This window comes from Notamacropus eugenii, chromosome 1, assembly GCF_028372415.1.
Source record: "Notamacropus eugenii isolate mMacEug1 chromosome 1, mMacEug1.pri_v2, whole genome shotgun sequence".
NCBI classification, from domain to species: Eukaryota; Metazoa; Chordata; class Mammalia; order Diprotodontia; family Macropodidae; genus Notamacropus; species Notamacropus eugenii.
The window spans coordinates 694,150,679-694,167,970 of NC_092872.1; the positions used below are offsets into that span (position 1 = coordinate 694,150,679).

General features: G+C 46.6%; 1 protein-coding gene across 1 annotated transcript in view; it reads left to right on the plus strand.

Annotated features, from left to right (window-relative positions):
• The first annotated feature begins 2,957 nt into the window (after window positions 1–2,957).
• LOC140521210 (cocaine esterase-like) overlaps window positions 2,958–17,292 on the plus strand; it is a 39,674-nt gene continuing 25,339 nt past the window's right edge. Inside the window, exons 1-2 of the mRNA XM_072635958.1 lie at window positions 2,958–3,160; window positions 13,105–13,309. Coding sequence (XP_072492059.1) covers window positions 3,091–3,160; window positions 13,105–13,309 — 275 coding nt within the window. The 5' untranslated portion in view covers window positions 2,958–3,090. The remainder of the gene's footprint in view (window positions 3,161–13,104; window positions 13,310–17,292) is intronic.

Genomic DNA, 17,292 nt, shown 5'->3' on the forward strand with positions numbered 1-17,292 from the left:
GAGAGAGATGGTTTCATTTTCTGTCATTGTATCTCTAGGGCATTTGGTAGGGAAAGAATTAGTGCTTGATGATTGAAGGATTGATTTAGATGTGGATGGGATATTATAAATCATCGAATGAGAATGAACACTGAGGTCTAGAGAAAGGAAATGACTTGTCCTAGGTGACACAGACACTGAGCAGTCAGGTCCTCTGACTCCAAATCTGAGGCTCTTCTGAGTACACTGAGATGCTGCCAGGGATTGGGGAAAATATCAGATGTCTCTGCAAGCATTTTCCAGACAATATTTCTGTGAGGAGAGAAGGTGGTACTCTGAGGTTCCTGAAAATAAAACTTCATACTAATCCAGCAAGTCAAGTGATTCTTTACTTGCAAAGGAGCAACACAGAGAGAATTAGTATCTCTGAGCCCAAACTCCATGTGGGTCTTCTGCATCGTGTCTTTTATATGGGAAGAAAAATAGCAAAATCAAAGGAAATGCTTCCTCTATTCTGGTTATGGCAACAAAATATTTCACAATAACAATTCATTTTAATAGCAGGATATAGGCAAGGTCTGCTGGTCAATGATTAACAATCAACTCTCTGGAAAACTCACAAGACATAGTTTTAAGTTATGTTATTCACATCGTCTCCACCACTTTCTGAAGTTTAGAAACCAATGAAAACAATGACCCAAATGCTAGTTGGTAGCGGATGCCAATTCTGAGCTGGAAATGGTTATGCTGAAAATGTAGCAACTAACTCTGGTACATGTTGGCTCTAGCATGTCCCTGGAATACAGGGATATATGGTACTAAGGCAATCTCTTCCTTAAGAAAAATCAAATATTGAACTGCTGAGACCCTTTTTTGGCACTAAGAAACTTCTGATTAAGAAAAAAAGACATGGTTGATATAGGGTTCAGATAATGAAGGCAGGATACAAGTGACGAAGAGTGTAAGGGTAGCTAGGTGACTGGGTCACCTCACATCTGGACCTTTAAAATAGCCTGTGGTCTAGTTTCCCTTGCCTCAGTTTTCTTCCCACTCCAGCTTATCCTCCACTAAACTCTGACGATGTCATATGTGATAAGCTGTAGTGGTTCCCTTTAATTTCTTTTTACTGTCTAGGATCAAATATAGAACTCTTTGTCTGGCTTTTAAAGACCTTCAGAATTTGAATCCTCCCCACCTTTTCCTACACTTTATTCCCTCTCATATCATCTTTGATCCAGTGACACTGGCCTCCTTGGTGTTCCTGGAACAAGACACTCCACCTCTGGGCATTTTCTCTGGCTGCCCCCACTTCTGGAAAGCTCTCCCTTCTCATCTGCACCTCCTGGCTTCCTTTCACTTCTCAGCTAAAATCTCACCTTTTGCAATAATCCTTTGCTAAGGGCCCCTTAATGCTCCTTGCTATTGATCATCCCCAATTTGCCTTGTATATATGTTTTTTATCCATAGGTGTTTGCAGCTTGTCTGTCTTAATTATTTTGTGAGCTCCATGATGACAGTCCCAGAGCTACTTCCTGACTCCCTGCCTTCAACCTCCTAGTATAGCTTTGACCTTTGGTTTAAGTCACTTTCTTAGCGTAATTAAACTGCTAGGTAGTGCCATGGATAGAATGTTGGACCTGGGATCAGGAAGTACTGAATTGAAATCAATACTCCAGACACTTTTAATAGTTGTGTGAACCTGCACAAGTCACTTAACTTCTTTTTGTCTCAGTTTGTAAAATAGGGATAATAAGAGCACCTACCTCCCAGGAGTCTTGTGAGGATCAAATGAGATATTTGTGAAACATTTTGTAATCTTTACATCATTAAACAAATGCAAGCTATTACTAACGAATATTAGTATTAATCCCAAATCATTTTCCGGAATTGTCGGCCCAATTCTCAGCTCCATCAGCAATGCATTCATGTGCCTTTCTTCGTACAGCTACTTCAGCATTGACCATTCTCATGTTTTGTCATCTCTATCAGTTTTCTGGTTGTGAAGTAAAACTTCAGGGTTGTGCTGGTCTGCCTTTCTCCTATTATTAGTGACTTGGAGCATTCTTTCATTTATGCAACCCATAATGTACATACTGGGGGTGGGGAGGGGAGGGTGCAAGAAAAGTTGTCCTTATCCAAATTCATAGTGACAAGTAGGTTTTCCATTGGGCTTCAGCCAGGTCTCACCCTTGCAACTCTAGGGGATATGCACCAAGGATTGTGGGTACTCTCCTAGTACTTGATGAATGGCACTTTCTTCTCTTCTTCCTCCCCTCCCCCGCTTCCTTTATGTGTTATTTCCCTCTATCAGAATGTAAGCTCCCAGATGACAGGGGCTGTCTTTCTGCTGGTATTTATATTCCCAGACCTTAGAACTGTGTGTTCAAATCCTGCCTCAAACTCTCCCCAGCTGTGTGACCCTGGGAAAGTCAGGTAACCCAGTTGGTTTAACTTTCCTCATTTGTATAGTGAGCTGGAGAAGGAAATGCCAAACCACTCCAGTATCTTTGCTAAGGAAACCCCAGATGCGGTCAGGAAGAAAAATGGAGGGAGTGAAGAGCTTCAGGAGGAAAGGTCATAGAAATCTCCAGAAAAGGGGAGGGAGGATGATGAGGTTGCGCAATTTGAATTTTCACCCTTGCCACCTCAGCTGAAGGGGTGGAGTCAGCTCTACAGGCTCTTGTGAACCCATTGTCAAATTTGCCCCTCTGAAATCAGAAAATCTTACAATGGAGGGCTTGATTTATCATTTTATTGATTATTTAGACTTAAGAAAGTATTGGAAACAGTGTTTCTGATACAGATTAAATTTAAGAGTGTGTCATGGATACATTTGTTCATTTGTTTCTGTTTTCCAGAGAGCTTGCTATTATACATTTACCAGCACATCCCTGCTGGATAGATAGATTTTCAGATCTGCCTTCTTTTGCTTTTAGGGATTCAATCTACCTTATTTTTCCAGATAGCTCTAAGATACGTCCTAAGGAGGAAGTCAGTAAGAAGACCTTAGTCCTACTTCCTCTGGAATGCCCTTTGATCCAGTTCTTTCTGAATTAGAGGTCTGGCCTGGGATCTGATTAGACATAACCAGAAGGCTGTGCAGAGGGAAAGATGTGGAAGACTTTCTTGCTGCCCAAGGTCCTGACGTTGGGGATTCTGAGTGTCCTGATTCAAGCCCCAGGTGAGCACCTGTGCCAGGCTGACCCAGAGTAGAGGATGATTTCTGGGGAAACAGGGGAGGAGTCCTTTGATTTTCCTCTTGGAGATATGGGGCTTGTGCATTGTTTTTTCTCTTGTTGCCCTCACTGACTGATTGGCTGGGTGGGCTGTGGGTGAAGGATTATTACTAGTTTGATTTCAGGAGGCCAAACTAGGTTTGCTGCTGAGAAATTGATGTCCTCTCACTGTGTTGTGTACAGGGACTCTTCTATCAGCTTCCCTTCCCTTCCCTTCCCTTCCCTTCCCTTCCCTTCCCTTCCCTTCCCTTCCCTTCCCTTCCCTTCCCTTCCCTTCCCTTCCCTTCCCTTCCCTTCCCTTCCTTTTTCCTTTCTTCTTTCTCCTTTCTCCTTTCCTTTCTCCTTTCCTTTTTCCTTTCTTTCAATACATGGCATTTTATTTTTTCAAATTACATGTAAAGATAGTCTTTAACTTTCACTTTTAATAAGATTTTGAGTTTCACATTTTTTTTCTCCTCCATTCCTTTATAGCTCCCCTCCCCAAGACAGCAGGCAATCTGATATAGGTTATATATATGTTATATAGGTTAATGTATTTACATTAATCATGTTGTGGAAAAAGAAGCAGAACAAAAGGGAAAAGTCACAAACAACAAGACTGATAATAGTATGCTCTGATCTGCATTCAGACTCCATAGTTCTTTCTCTGGATGTGTGTTGGGGGACAGCTCTGGACCGGGGTCCCCCGTGAGGACCGTGAGACGCCTGAGGGTCTGAACCTGCCCCCTTGTGGGGTACTGGGATGGCCCTGGTAACAGGCTGGCTCCACCCGCGGGGAGGCACTTGGGAGGAGCTTGCCCGCCCATGGGAGGTATGGGGGAGGAGACAGGGGATAATAAAAGGGGATGATCACAAGGGCTTAGAGGGAGAAGGAGAAGGGGAAGAAATGCAATAAAGCTTGCTGACTGCAACTCCTTTCGGGTGCTCTGCCTGTTTACTGCCCTCCCCCAACCGGGAGAGGGGCTGGAGACGTCCAAAGACCGGGGATCGGTAAGTGGAGAGGCGAAGGCCCGGGAGTAGACCCCGGGCAGCTGGCGCCCGAACAAGGACCGCCGTAGGGAGAGGAGAATCCGCCTTTGCCCCGCTACTGCGGGAAGATTCAGGCAGCCTCAGTATTGAGAAGTGGCCTTGACCCACTACTGCAGGAAGATTCAGGCAGTCTCAGTATTGGGAAGTGGCCAGGATGGGCCAGGGAAATAGTTTTCCCAACCTGAAGCCCGAAGATAAGGGAGTGCTTGCCTGTCAGTTGTATAAGCTTTGTAAGACCCATGGGCTTAAGCCCCACATCCGGGACTGTAGAGCATTTGTGGAAAAGATCTGGGATGTTTCCCCTTGGTTAGAATATTGTGGGCTACACTCAGCCAAATGGGGCGTAGTGGGACAGCAGATGGTCGCCTATGAGAAAGAGAGCCCTGGCATACTAACAGAGGAGGACTTTACGTTCTTTCAAGTGGTCGCCACGCTTCTGCGTTCGGATCCCCGTCCCCCCGGGCGGTCCAACGGCGAGACCCAAACAGGGCAGTCCCTTCAAGGGACGACAGAAGAAGAAGGGGAATCCGATGAGGATAATACTGAGCCCCAGCCCTTATATCCATGGGGTATGTTAAGAGAATGTGCAGGCAGGGACCAGGACCGCACCCTTCAAGATGGCGCACAGCTGAGCAAGGGGCGGGACTCTAGAGCCCCGAGGGGAGGAACAAAAGGGAAGTTTGATGAGGAAGGAATGCCCAAGAGGGAGTGGAAGGTCCCCTGGAAAGTCCCCGAGACAAAGGGCTCGTCAGAAGGAACCCTTAAGAAAGAATGGAAAGTCCCTGGAACAACAAAAGAGGGCGGGGGAATTCGCAAGAAGAAGTTTCAACAGAGTTTAGGAACTCCCAATCCTTCTGAGATCGGACCTAATGCCTTCTCCTTCCCCCCAGCCACCATGTCCTTGTCACAATCATCACAAGGAACGCGGTCATTTACCTACGGGCGGTCTGGGCCCTCGGAGCCTCTGAGCGTACTCACTCAGAGCCTATCCGCAGCTTTGGCGGAGGGACAGGAGGTAGATTTAGAGGAGTGGGAGGGGGCAGGTGCTTACCTTGTCATAGTGGAGCGGGATCTGATGGGAAATGAGAACCGTTTACATCGACCGGTGCCCTTCAAATTATTGAAAGAACTGAAGGAGGCCGTCTCCAAATACGGCCCTTCGTCACCTTATGTGAAACATCTCCTTGCGAATGCCACAGCCACTTGGCCGTGGGCCCCAGCTGATTGGAGGGAGGTATCGGGGGCTATTCTTATACCAGGGCAGGTAGTGGCCTATGGCGCTGCCGTTAGATGAGAGGCACTCAGATATGTCAAGGAACACAATATTGCAGGGACAGAGGACGCTGTGAATATGATAACAGGGGCGGGGCCATACTCACAGCTTGCTGACCAGCTCCAATTTGACCCCCAGGTGATGGCTGCAGTACAGTATTGTCATATTAGGGGCTTTGCCAAGATTGACGCCCCAGGGACTATGAGGGATAAGTTGGTAGGGTTAAAGCAGAGGGCTAGCGAGTCCCCTACTGATTTCGTGAGTAGGGTTCAGCTTGCGGTCGGGCGGTCTCTTGGCTCGGGACCAGGAACGGATTCCCTGATAACTCAGCTGGCCCGAGATGGCCTGCGTCCTGAATGCTCCCAAGCCCTAGCGGGTTTGGGGCCTCTCGCCTCCCTTGAGGAGATAGTAGAGAGGCTGTTAGACATTCCACCTAAAGACACCCACCAGGCCATGGTGACGGCGGTGGCCCAAGGGGTGACCCAGGCCCTTCGGGGTGCCAAGGACCAGAGGCAATGCTATCGCTGTGGTCAGATGGGGCACTTTAAGAGCCAGTGCCCTGTCGCTAAGGTGGGACCACTGCCCACTTGTTTTCGCTGTGGGAAACCAGGTCATATTGCCAGATATTGCCGCCCTAAGCCGCAGCCTCAACCACCTCGGTCGGGAAACGGGAAAGGGGGCCTCCCTTGGGGGGGCCCCGAACCCAGAAACATGTCTTCCCAGTGGGGACCGTAGGCCCTGCCCCTGGCCCCCAGCCCGGGAATTCTGCACTCCTGTCGTATCCGCAGCAGTACCAACAAGCCCTCCAAAAATTACAACCTTAGTATGCACATCTGCCATGGATCCCTCAGACACTGATTTAGTTATAAGGCCTTGGCATACTGAAGGGATTGATGTGCCCCCCGCTCCCTTTCCCCGCTTGGTGGTGGGACCCTCCGGCTATGTGCCATTCATAGTCCATACTCAATTGTTGTTCAGCGGGTCCTCCACGATTTATTTGACTAATCCGCATTGTTATCCTATAAATATTGCCCCAGGGACTCCCGTTGGGAGGGGCATCTCCCTGCCTTGGATTGAAGAGCCTGAGCAGAACACCCATCAAATTAATTGGTGCTCTCCCATTGTAGGCGATCGCCCCATGATACAGATTCTGGTTGAAGGGCGTCCAATCATGGGTCTGCTCGATACTGGAGCAGATGTGTCAGTTATTAATGCATCAATGGGACCCCAGTTGGGTGGTGAGCGGCGGTGCTACCCCGGTTGCTGGAGTAGGGGGTGCTAGTTCAGCGCTACGGGCTGCTAAACATTTGAGTTGGACCTTTGAGGATTATCAGGGATATTTTAGACCCTTAAAATTGGCCGGTCTTGCCTACGCCCTTTGGGGGCACGACCTCCTCCAGCAACTTGGGTTACACCTTACCACTCCAGAACACCTTCAGTTAAACATGCTGGGGCCACCGTAACGGTGAGCAGCCCGCCTATAACATGGAAAACTGAGACCCCTGTGTGGGTTGAACAGTGGCCCCTATCCCCCCAAAAGCTCACGGCCTTACGTTCCATAGTGGCCTCCCTTTTGAAACAGGACCGCATTGAGCCCACCACGAGCCCTTATAATTCTCCTGTTTTTGTTATAAAGAAGAAAATTGGATCCTGGCGCATGCTCATAGACCTTAGAGAGATTAACAAATGCATGCTGCCTATGGGGGCGCTACAGCCCAGTCTCCCCACTCCTGCTGCGATCCCCTGAGATTTTACTATGACAATCATTGATATCAAAGATTGTTTCTATAGCATTCCCCTACACCCACAAAATAGGATCAAATTTGCCTTTTCCATCCCTTCGGAAAATCACCAGCAACCATATGAACGGTATCATTTTACCGTGCTCCCTCAAGGGATGGCAAATAGCCCTACCATGTGCCAAATGTATGTCCATGCTATCCTCTCTCCACTTAGACAGCGCTTCCCCAAGGCCATTATCATTCATTATATGGATGACATTCTTGTTGCTACGCCTAGCCATGATTCCACAATGGCCCTTACTCAGCTTATGATTGATACCTTAGCTGCCCACGGGCTGACTGTGGCTCCAGACAAAGTACAGACCACACCCCCTTTTCAGTATCTTGGTTATGAACTAAAACAAGGGCAAATTGCTCGCCGTCCTCCGAGCATTGATCTCTCTCAGCTCTCCACTCTCAATGATTTTCAAAAGCTGATTGGCGCTATACAGTGGATGCAGGCAGTTATCCCTATCCCCGATGGTGATCTGTACCCGCTGTATGACTTGCTGCGAGGAGATCCCGCCCTACTCTCACCCAGACACTGGACATCCGAGGCCTTAATGGCAGCCAAGGGCATCCTCAACAGGTGCTCTGCTGCCGTTGTGCAACAGGAGCCCAATCAGCCCATTTATGCCACTATATTAAAAGCAAGTTCCTTCATTGGATGTCTCTATCAATCACATGGCATTTTGGAATGGCTATACCCCCCTCCCCACAAAAGAGTCCTTCCACACAAGTGGCGAATGATTGCCCAGTTTTTTCTTTTAAGTGCCGAACGCTGCCTATTGGCTTTTGGCAGATTCCCCATTCTGAACTTGGAGGCATCGGAGGAAGCCCTGAGGTGTTTCTCCGATGAAATCCCAGAATGGGCCTCTCTTCTATGCATGTGTAATATTGCGAAGCTTCTGCTCCCCCCAGCGCTTAGAGGATGGGAAGTTCTTCCCATTCGGGTTCCCTTTGCTATTGTATCTCCGCAGCCAGTTATGGGACCCACTGTTTTTACGGATGCCACCAAATGTCATAGGGCTGCAGTTTATATCCCTTCTAAGTAACTCCTTAAGGTGTACACCACCGAACATTCCTCAGCCCAAAAGAATGAACTAGTGGCAATCCAACATGCTCTCTCCATATTACCTAATGAGAGCTTTAATCTTGTCACTGATAGTTTATATTGTGCAAATGCTATTGCTGCCTTACCTTCTGCCCTTATTAATCCCCGTGCTTCAACTATAGCTCAAATCTTATATGATATTCAAGAGTCCATGTTACAACGCTCTACTTCTCTTTATGTATTGCATATTCGTTCCCATATGTCCACCATAGGACCAATTTATCAAGGTAATGATATTGTAGACAAAGCTCTTCTATTTCCTTTGCATTTAGAAGCACGAGCGGCCCATGACAAGTATCACCTATCTGCCCGATCTTTGCGACGCCTTTATGACCTGTCCAAAGAAGACGCTCGTCGAATAGTCAAACAGTGTGTCAATTGTGCCCCATTTCACCCTCCTGCTCGAGACACCGCTGTTAACCCCCGTGGTGATCTCCCTAATGACCTTTGGCAAATGGATATCACGCACTTTGGCAAAGTCCTTATACATGTTTGTGTTGATACGGCCTCCAATTTCATCATAGCCTCTATACAGCCCAAAGAGACAACCCGCGCAGTGCTCGATCACCTTTATGGTTGTTTTGCCGCGGTTGGAGTGCCCCAAGCTATAAAAATAGATAATGGGCCAGCTTATACTTCTTCTGCCTTTGCCTCTTTTTGTAAAGAATTTTCTATTACTCATATTACTGGCATCCCGTATAATCCCACTGGTCAGGACATTGTTGAGCGTGCTAACCGCACTATAAAAACTCTTCTTTTAAAACAAAAAGGGGGAGTGAGGGCAGCGGGGCGCCTCTCCCGAGGTGATCTGGCACAAGCCGTCTTCACTCACAATTTTTTGCAAATCTGGGACGATGGCATAAGCCCCGCACAAAGGTTTTATCTCCATGAGATGGGGGGCAGAAGGGAAAGGCCATTAAAGGCCCCTACTGCCTGCCTCACCGGAGCTCGAATCCGGTGGAGGGACCAAGAAGGCAAATGGCATGGCCCTGGAATAGTCATAGTGAGAGGTCAGGGGTATCTTTGTGTCCAACCAGATGAAGCCGACCCAGGGACTGAGATCTGGATCCCCACGCGATGGGCAGTCGAGCTGCGAGAAGCCAAAAGCAAGGAGGAGACGAGGGCGGCGAGGAAGGCACCGCCCGAAGCGGGTGTGCAAACAGCGTGAGGTAACCATGCTCACACTTCTGATAGCCCTTCAACAGTTCCTACCTGGGTCCGAGGCTGTCCGGTCCAAATGGTACAACGCCACCCCCGCAGAGCAGCGAGCCGCAGATCAAAGGGGCGACACCTACTGGACATTAGCACAGGGACTCCCTGCCCTAAGAGTGGTCGGATGGGGAAACCATCCTATCCCTCTTCTTATGTATGGCAATGCCTCCATCCTGACTGGGACCCCAAAAGCAGATTACAGCTACCTGCCGATAGAGAGAAGTCCCTCCAAACCACTGTCGTTGGTGTCTGTGACTCCTCCGGTCTGTCTGTACAGAGGGTGCGGAGCGAATGACTCCTCTGCTCCGTGGGGCCTCTTCTGCGTGCCCCTGACTCCCCGTGAACTCACTGAACCGCCAGAGTCCAATCCAGAACTGCTTAATCATAGCACCTCGGTCAATGTCACCTTGTTGGCTATCCCGTATGCTGCTGCCAACATGACCAGAGAATGGAGCCCTCCCGTTGTGCCTCCTCCTTGCCCAAAGGGTCATCCATTGACGTTTGACCCCTTCGCGGTCTGTTCTACAGGCATGGCGGCTCCAGGTCCACCATTGCCAAATGGCACAACGCTTTGGTTTTGGGATGCAGATAATACGACCTCTTATGGGAGAAGGCCTGCCCCTACTCCCGTGGTGATTCCCTATGGGAGGATACATGGTGACTTGTGGAAAATAGGGCCCGCCTTGGGAACAACTAATTTGTCAGTCGCGGTAGTCACTGGACCTAGTGGAATTTGGACTCAACCGGACTTGTACCAAACATGGCAACACGTGTTCCAGGGGAAGTATTCCTCCTGTTCAGACAGACATCAAAAAGACACCGATTACCTCTGCTATGAGGTGGTAGCAGAAGTTCAAACACCTCCGAACAGTGCTTTTCTCCTGTGTCCCTCTAATAACCTCACCATACAGTATGAAGGACCACAGGCTAACCTACCTACATATAATGTCACTTGTACTCAACCCATTCTTACTAACACTCTTCGGAGAAACCATTCCTCCTATGTAGTTATGCTGGTCATAAATCCTCCCTATCAATTGCTCCCAGTTAAAGCTGAAGCTTTCGCGCTCACACCTGCAGACCGCATTTTTAATACATTGATGAAGATATCGACGGGCGGACTTCGTCCCCGCAGCCGCAGGGATGGGATTGGGGACGTTTTGGGGTTTGTAAATCTGGCTATAGAATTGTATGAAGAGTTTCAGATCCTACAACTAATAGAGGAAGGACAGTTATTAGCTTCCACCCTCCAATCTTTCATGAATTCAGAGGTAGCAGCGTGGCACCGTCAGGACCATATTGATCACCTCCTCCAAAGTCAAATCACCGCCCTACAAGACACAGTGATTTGGCTAGGAGACCAGATGGCTTTACACCAACGCTATGAGATGTTGCAGTGCCACTACAAATATTGCCCGCTTTGCATGCTTAATCTCCCAATTGATTCCTCAACCTTCCCCAATCAATGGCCGGCGGTCCGCAAAGCCCTCCAGGGGGCTATGCTGGCTTATAACGCCACAGATGACATCCATCAGTTGGACTTGCTCATTGATCAGCTGAATAACCTCTCCAGAACATTTGAGGAAAAGCGTGAACGAGAAGAGCGTTCCACCTTCGATTGGTTACAACGAATCCTGTACTTGCATTGGCTGCCAGGGGTGCTCTCCTCCGTTGCAGCTCTTGTCCTTATGTGTCTTGTCCTGCCGTGCCTCCTGAAGTGCCTCCTGCAATTATTGACACGGGCACTGGAGAGTCTTAAAGGCGATGTCTTGTCTCTGAGACACCGCGAGGGCAGGTCCCCATGGGGGGAATCGCCCAACCTACCTGTGTAAAACAAAAAGGGGCAGATGTTGGGGGACAGCTCTGGACTGGGGTCCCCCGTGAGGACCGTGAGACGCCTGAGGGTCCGAACCTGCCCCCTTGTGGGGTACTGGGATGGCCCTGGTAACAGGCTGGCTCCACCCGCGGGGAGGCACTTGGGAGGAGCTCGCCCGCCCATGGGAGGTACGGGGGATAATAAAAGGGGATGATCACAAGGGCTTAGAGGGAGAAGGAGAAGGGAAAGAAATGCAATAAAGCTTGCTGACTGCAACTCCTTTCGGGTGCTCTGCCTGTTTACTGCCCTCCCCCAACCGGGAGAGGGGCCGGAGATGTCCGAAGACCGGGGATCGGTAAGTGGAGAGGCGAAGGCCTGGGAGTAGACCCCGGGCAGATGTGGATTGCATTTTCCATCCAGCTGTTGGAATTATCTGGGATTACTGTATTGCTGAGTAGCTCTGAGTCATTCATAGAAGATGATTGCACTATGTTGCTGTTACTGTGTACAGTGTTCTCTTGCTTCTGCTCACTTCACTCAGCATCAGTTCCTCTCAATCTTTCCAGGTTTTTCTGAAATCTGCCTGCTCATCATTTCTTCTAGCACAATAGTATTCCATTACATTCATATACCACAACTTGTTCAACCTTTCCCCAATTGATGGGCATGCCCTCAATTTCCAATTATTTGCCATGTAAAAAGAGCTGCTGTAAATATTTTTGGACTCATGGCTCCATTTCCCTTTTTAATGATCTTTTTGGGATACAGATCTAGTAGTGCTTTTCTGGATCACAAAATATGCACAGTTTGATTTGGCATTTCCTTTTGCAGCTCATTTGAAAGATAAGTAAACTGAGGACAAAGAAGTGAAGTGACTTGCCCAGGGTCACCAGGCTAGTAAGTGTCTGAGGCTGGATTGGAATGCAGGAAGATGAGTCTTCCTGACACATACTGTATACAGTCCAATGTAGCTACTTTCCATCTACCTTTCTTGCCCTGTCCTCCTCAATCTCCCTTCTTTGTCTATTGTCTTTCCCATGGCCAGAAAGCACTTCTCCTAATCTAATTCTGTTGAAGACTGTTCATTAAAAATCCACCTTGGGTCCTTGCACTTGTTTCAGAACTTTTCCTGACTCTCCTCATATCTTTTCCTAGCTCTTTTTCAAGATCTCTCCTTTACAGTTCTCCCTTGTCTTCCTAGCTCTAGGTGCACAGGTCATTGTTCTCTAGGAGAATGTAAATTCCTGCCATTTTATCCTCAATTCAGAGCTGAGGACATTGTCCATAGTAGGTGCTCATTAAGTCTTTCTTCACTTGGATCATAGTGATAAACATATGGCACTGATTTTTAGCTCTGTGCTTTCCTAAGCTGGGGTGGGGGTGGGATTGTTGGGGAGCAATTGCTTTGATCTTGAGACTCTATATCCCCAAAGCTGGACAGCTACTGAGTCAGTGCCAGAGTTGTGTAAAAGTGCAAATAGCTCTTATCTGGAGTAAGTTCCCCATTTCTAGAGACCTTTAATGGAAATGAAAAGATTCATGGCAGAAATTGGAGGAGGCTTGCATTCCCATGTAATAAAAAAATGGTGGGGGGGAAGGAGGTGGGGTATTTTGATACCAGTTCAGCCTCTATCCCTGAGGATTTCTCTCCCCTTTGTTCACAGGGCATCATGCAGATGACCTCATCAGGACCACTGAGTCTGGACAGGTCCAAGGGACTCAAATCAGCATCAAGGGGATTGACAAAGATGTCAATGTTTTCCTAGGAATCCCCTTTGCCAAACCCCCTGTGGGGGCCCTGAGGTTCTCTCCTCCCCAACCACCAGATTCATGGAGCAATGTGAGAGATGCCACTGCTCATCCTCCCATGTAAGCACCACCCTCTCTCCTTTTCTTACCAGATAAGCCAAGCACACCATCATGCCTTACCCAAATTTTGTCTCTGTATGTTCTGCACAAAGTACACATTTGTTAAATATTTGTTGAAGGAATGAATGTTTCCTGGGCTGTGAGACCTCAAATAATTGCTTAATGATAATAGTTCACATATATTTGGACTTCAGAGAATAACTGACTTTAGAAAAATACTGTGAGGTAGTTAGAACACATATTGATACAGATAGAAAAACAAATGCTAAGACAGATTAGAGGCAGCTAGGTGACTCATTGGGTAGAATTCTGTGCCTGGAGTCAGAAAGTCCTGAGTTCAAGTTTGGTCTCAGACATTTACTAACTGTGTGACCCTGGGCAAGTCAGTTAAAATCCTGCTTGCTCTCAGTTATCTCATCTATAAAATGAGCAGAGGGAAATAATAACCAGCTCTAGTATCTCTTCCAAAAAACCTCAAAAAGAGTCACTATAGTTCAGACAGGACTGGGCAACAACAAAGATCAAGTGACTCACCCAAGGTCACAAAGTTAGTAATTAATAAAGCCTAAACTCACAGAATGATAGACTCATTAAGGAGAGGGAGCCCTTAGAGGTCATTGAATCTGTCACCTTGGTTTGTTTTTTAAAGAGTCTAATGCCTTTTTGTTTGGAAACCACATTTATTGACCATACCAGACCCCCTGCCTGCTTCATACTCTCCACCATAATGCTGCTCTGTAACAAAGAAAATTCAACTGACACAGTGGGCAGCAGTGAGGCTCCTGTTAAAATGCTTCTAGTAGGGGAGGATCCAAGATCGTAGAGTAGAAAGAAGCACATACGCTTAGCTCTTACCTCACAGCCCATAAAATACCTGTAAAGAAGAACTCTCAACAAATTCTAGAGCAGCAGAAGCCACAGAACAATGGAGTGGAGGAGATTTCTGTCCCAGAGAGATCTGAAAGGCCAATGGGAAAGGTCTGTCACACACTGGACGCGGAGCAGAGCCCAGCCCTGGCTTGGCCACTCGGCACCGAGAGGAGCAGATCTGAGCAGGCTTCAGGGACAGAATCTCTAGCAGCAGCACAGATCCCTCAACCCACAGGCACAAAAGGTCAGTGAGAGGGTCTTTTCGGCTGGCTGAGAGGGGAGTGAGGTGTCCCCAAAACTCAGGCCTCCTCAAGTGGCAGCGGTAGAGGCAGCAGCAGATGGGGCTTCCAAAACTGGCAGTAGCCCACATCCATTGTTAAAGGTCTCATCAGAAAGCCCCTGAAGGAACTGAACCCTGTGTGGTGGCCCTGCCCCCCCTTAGCAGCTGATCTTAATCTCACACTAAATAGCAGCCCTGCCCCTTCCAAAAGTCCCTTGGGGCTTGGGAGCAGCTCATTTGAATCTCAGCCCCCGAGTGCTGGCTTGGAGGAACTGGAGGCAAGGTGGTTGTGGAGAGGAAACTCAGAAGTCAAGTAACTAGCTGGGAAAATGCCCAAAAAAGGGAAAAAAAATAAGACCAGAGAAGTTTACTTTTTTGGGGAACAGGTGTCTCCCCCAATCCTTTCAGATGAGGAAGAACAAGGCATACTGTCAGAGGAAGTCAAAGCCTCTGCCTCCAGGGCCTCCAAAGGGAACTTAAACTGGGCTCAGGCAATAGAAGACCTTAAAAAATAAGTTAGCAGCTTATTAAAAGAGAACCAAAAAAATGCTGAGGAAAATAAGAGCTTCAAAAAGAGGCTAACTCAATTGGAAAAAGAGGTCCAAAAAGCCAACAAGGAGAAGGCGGTTTTAAAAAGCAGAGTTAGCCAAATGGAGGAGAAGGTTCAAAAGCTCACTGAACAAAGTAACTCATTGAAAGAGAGAATTGAGTTCAGGGAAATGAATGACTCTGAGTTGAACCAAGCAGTTAGTAAACAAAACCAAAAATTTGAAAAAATAGAAAATAATGTGAAACAATTCACTGGAAAAAACAACTGACCTGGAAACTAGATCCAGGAGAAATAATTTAAAAATTATAGGACTACCTGAAAGCTATGATCAAAAAAAGAGCCTAGACATTATCTTCCATGAAATTATCAAGGAAAACTGCCCTGATGTTCTAGAATCAGAGGGCAAAATAAATATTGAAAGAATCCACCAATCACCTCCTGAAAGAGATTCAAACAGAGAAACTCCTAGGAATACTGAGGCCAAATTTCAGAGTTCTCAGATCAAGGAGAAAACACTGCAAGCAACTAGAAAGAAACAATTTGAGTACTTTGGAAATACAATCAGGATAATACAGAATCTGGCAGCTTCAACATTAAGGGATTGAAGGGCTTGGAATGAGATGTTCCAGAAGTCAAAGGAACTGGAATTGAAACCAAGAATCACCTACCCAGCAAATATGAGTATAATACTTCAAGGGAAAAAATGGTCATTCAATGATATATATGACTTTCAATCATTCATGTTGAGGAAAAGACCAGGTCTGTGTAGAAAAATTTGACTTCCCAAGACAAGAATCAAAAGAAGCATGTAAAATTAAACAGGAAAGAAAAATCATAAAAGACTCTCTCAAGCTGAACTGTTTACATTACTACATGGAAAGAAAATATTTTTAACTCTTGAATCTTTTCTCAGTATTTGGGTAGATGGAGAGATTGTACATACACACACACATACACATAGATAAATAGAGAGTACAGAGTGTGTTATATCAGAAGAGATGATATCCACACAAAACAAAATAAAATAAAATAGAATAAAAAATTAAGGGGTGAAGGAGGAAAATTCTGGGAAGAGAAAGGGAGAAATGGAATGGGGCAGGCTATGACTCATAAAAGAGATAGGAAAAATCTTATTCAACAGAGGAGATAAGGGAGAAGGGGAGGGGTGGAAATAAAGCTACTCTCTCCACATGTGAATGAAGGAGGGAATAACATGCTCACTAAATTTGATATGAAAATTTATATCACACCACAGGAAAGAAGAAGAAGAGGTAACAAGTGGGGTGAAGGGATTGTTAGAAGGGAGGGCAAATGGGAGAAGGGAGTCACTAGAAATAAACACTTTCGAGAAGGGACAAGGTCATTTGTAGGGGGGAAAAACAAGGGGGACTAGAGTAGGAAAGAGGGCAATATAATTAGTACTACACAACATGATTATTATGGAAGTCTTTTGCAAAAGAACACATATTTAATATGTATTGAATTGCTTGCCTTCTCATTGGGGCTGGGTAGGGGAGGAGAAGGGAGAGAAGCTGGAATTCAAAGTATTAGAAATGAATGTTGAGAATTTTTATTGCATATAATCAAGAAATAACTACAGGGAATGGGGTATAGAAATATATCTTGCCCTACAAGAAAACAGAGAAGATGAGGATAAGGGAAGGGTGGGGTGTGATAGAAGGGAGGGAACATTGAGGGGAGGAGTAATCAGAATGCAAGGTATTAGGAAGTGGGGGGAGGGGAGTGATGGGGAGAAAAATTGGACATGTTACAAAGTCAGGTAAAAGCAATTAGTATCAAAACAATTGACTGAATTAATTACTGAGAATAAATCAAAGACATCTTTAGTTTGGGGAAAAGAATTTCAGTCTAAATTTCCTAGAGGAAGGGGTAGCCTTGGGTAAAATTTGGCATTGATGGATAAGTTAAGGTTTTAATGGTAAATTTGATTTTATGATTGCTATTTAATCAGGAGCTAGAACATGTGTAGCAAGGCATGTAAGCCACTTAAAACTTGCCTCAAAAGATGTTCCTTAGCCACAGTGAAAATTATAATCATATTTGAAACCTGGTTATTGGAACTTGCCATTTTTTAGATGCTATGGGACTAGTAAGTGACTGTTCTTCTGAGTCTAACTCCAGGTAAGGGTAGCAAGAAAGGTGATCTGAGCCTTCAACCCATGATGTCAGTGACCTGGTGAGATGCTGGTATAAACTGCAAAAGGTGATCTCATGGGAAGGGTGGGAGAGTGGCTGTTCAGCCTGAGCTGAGGTAGGATTCTC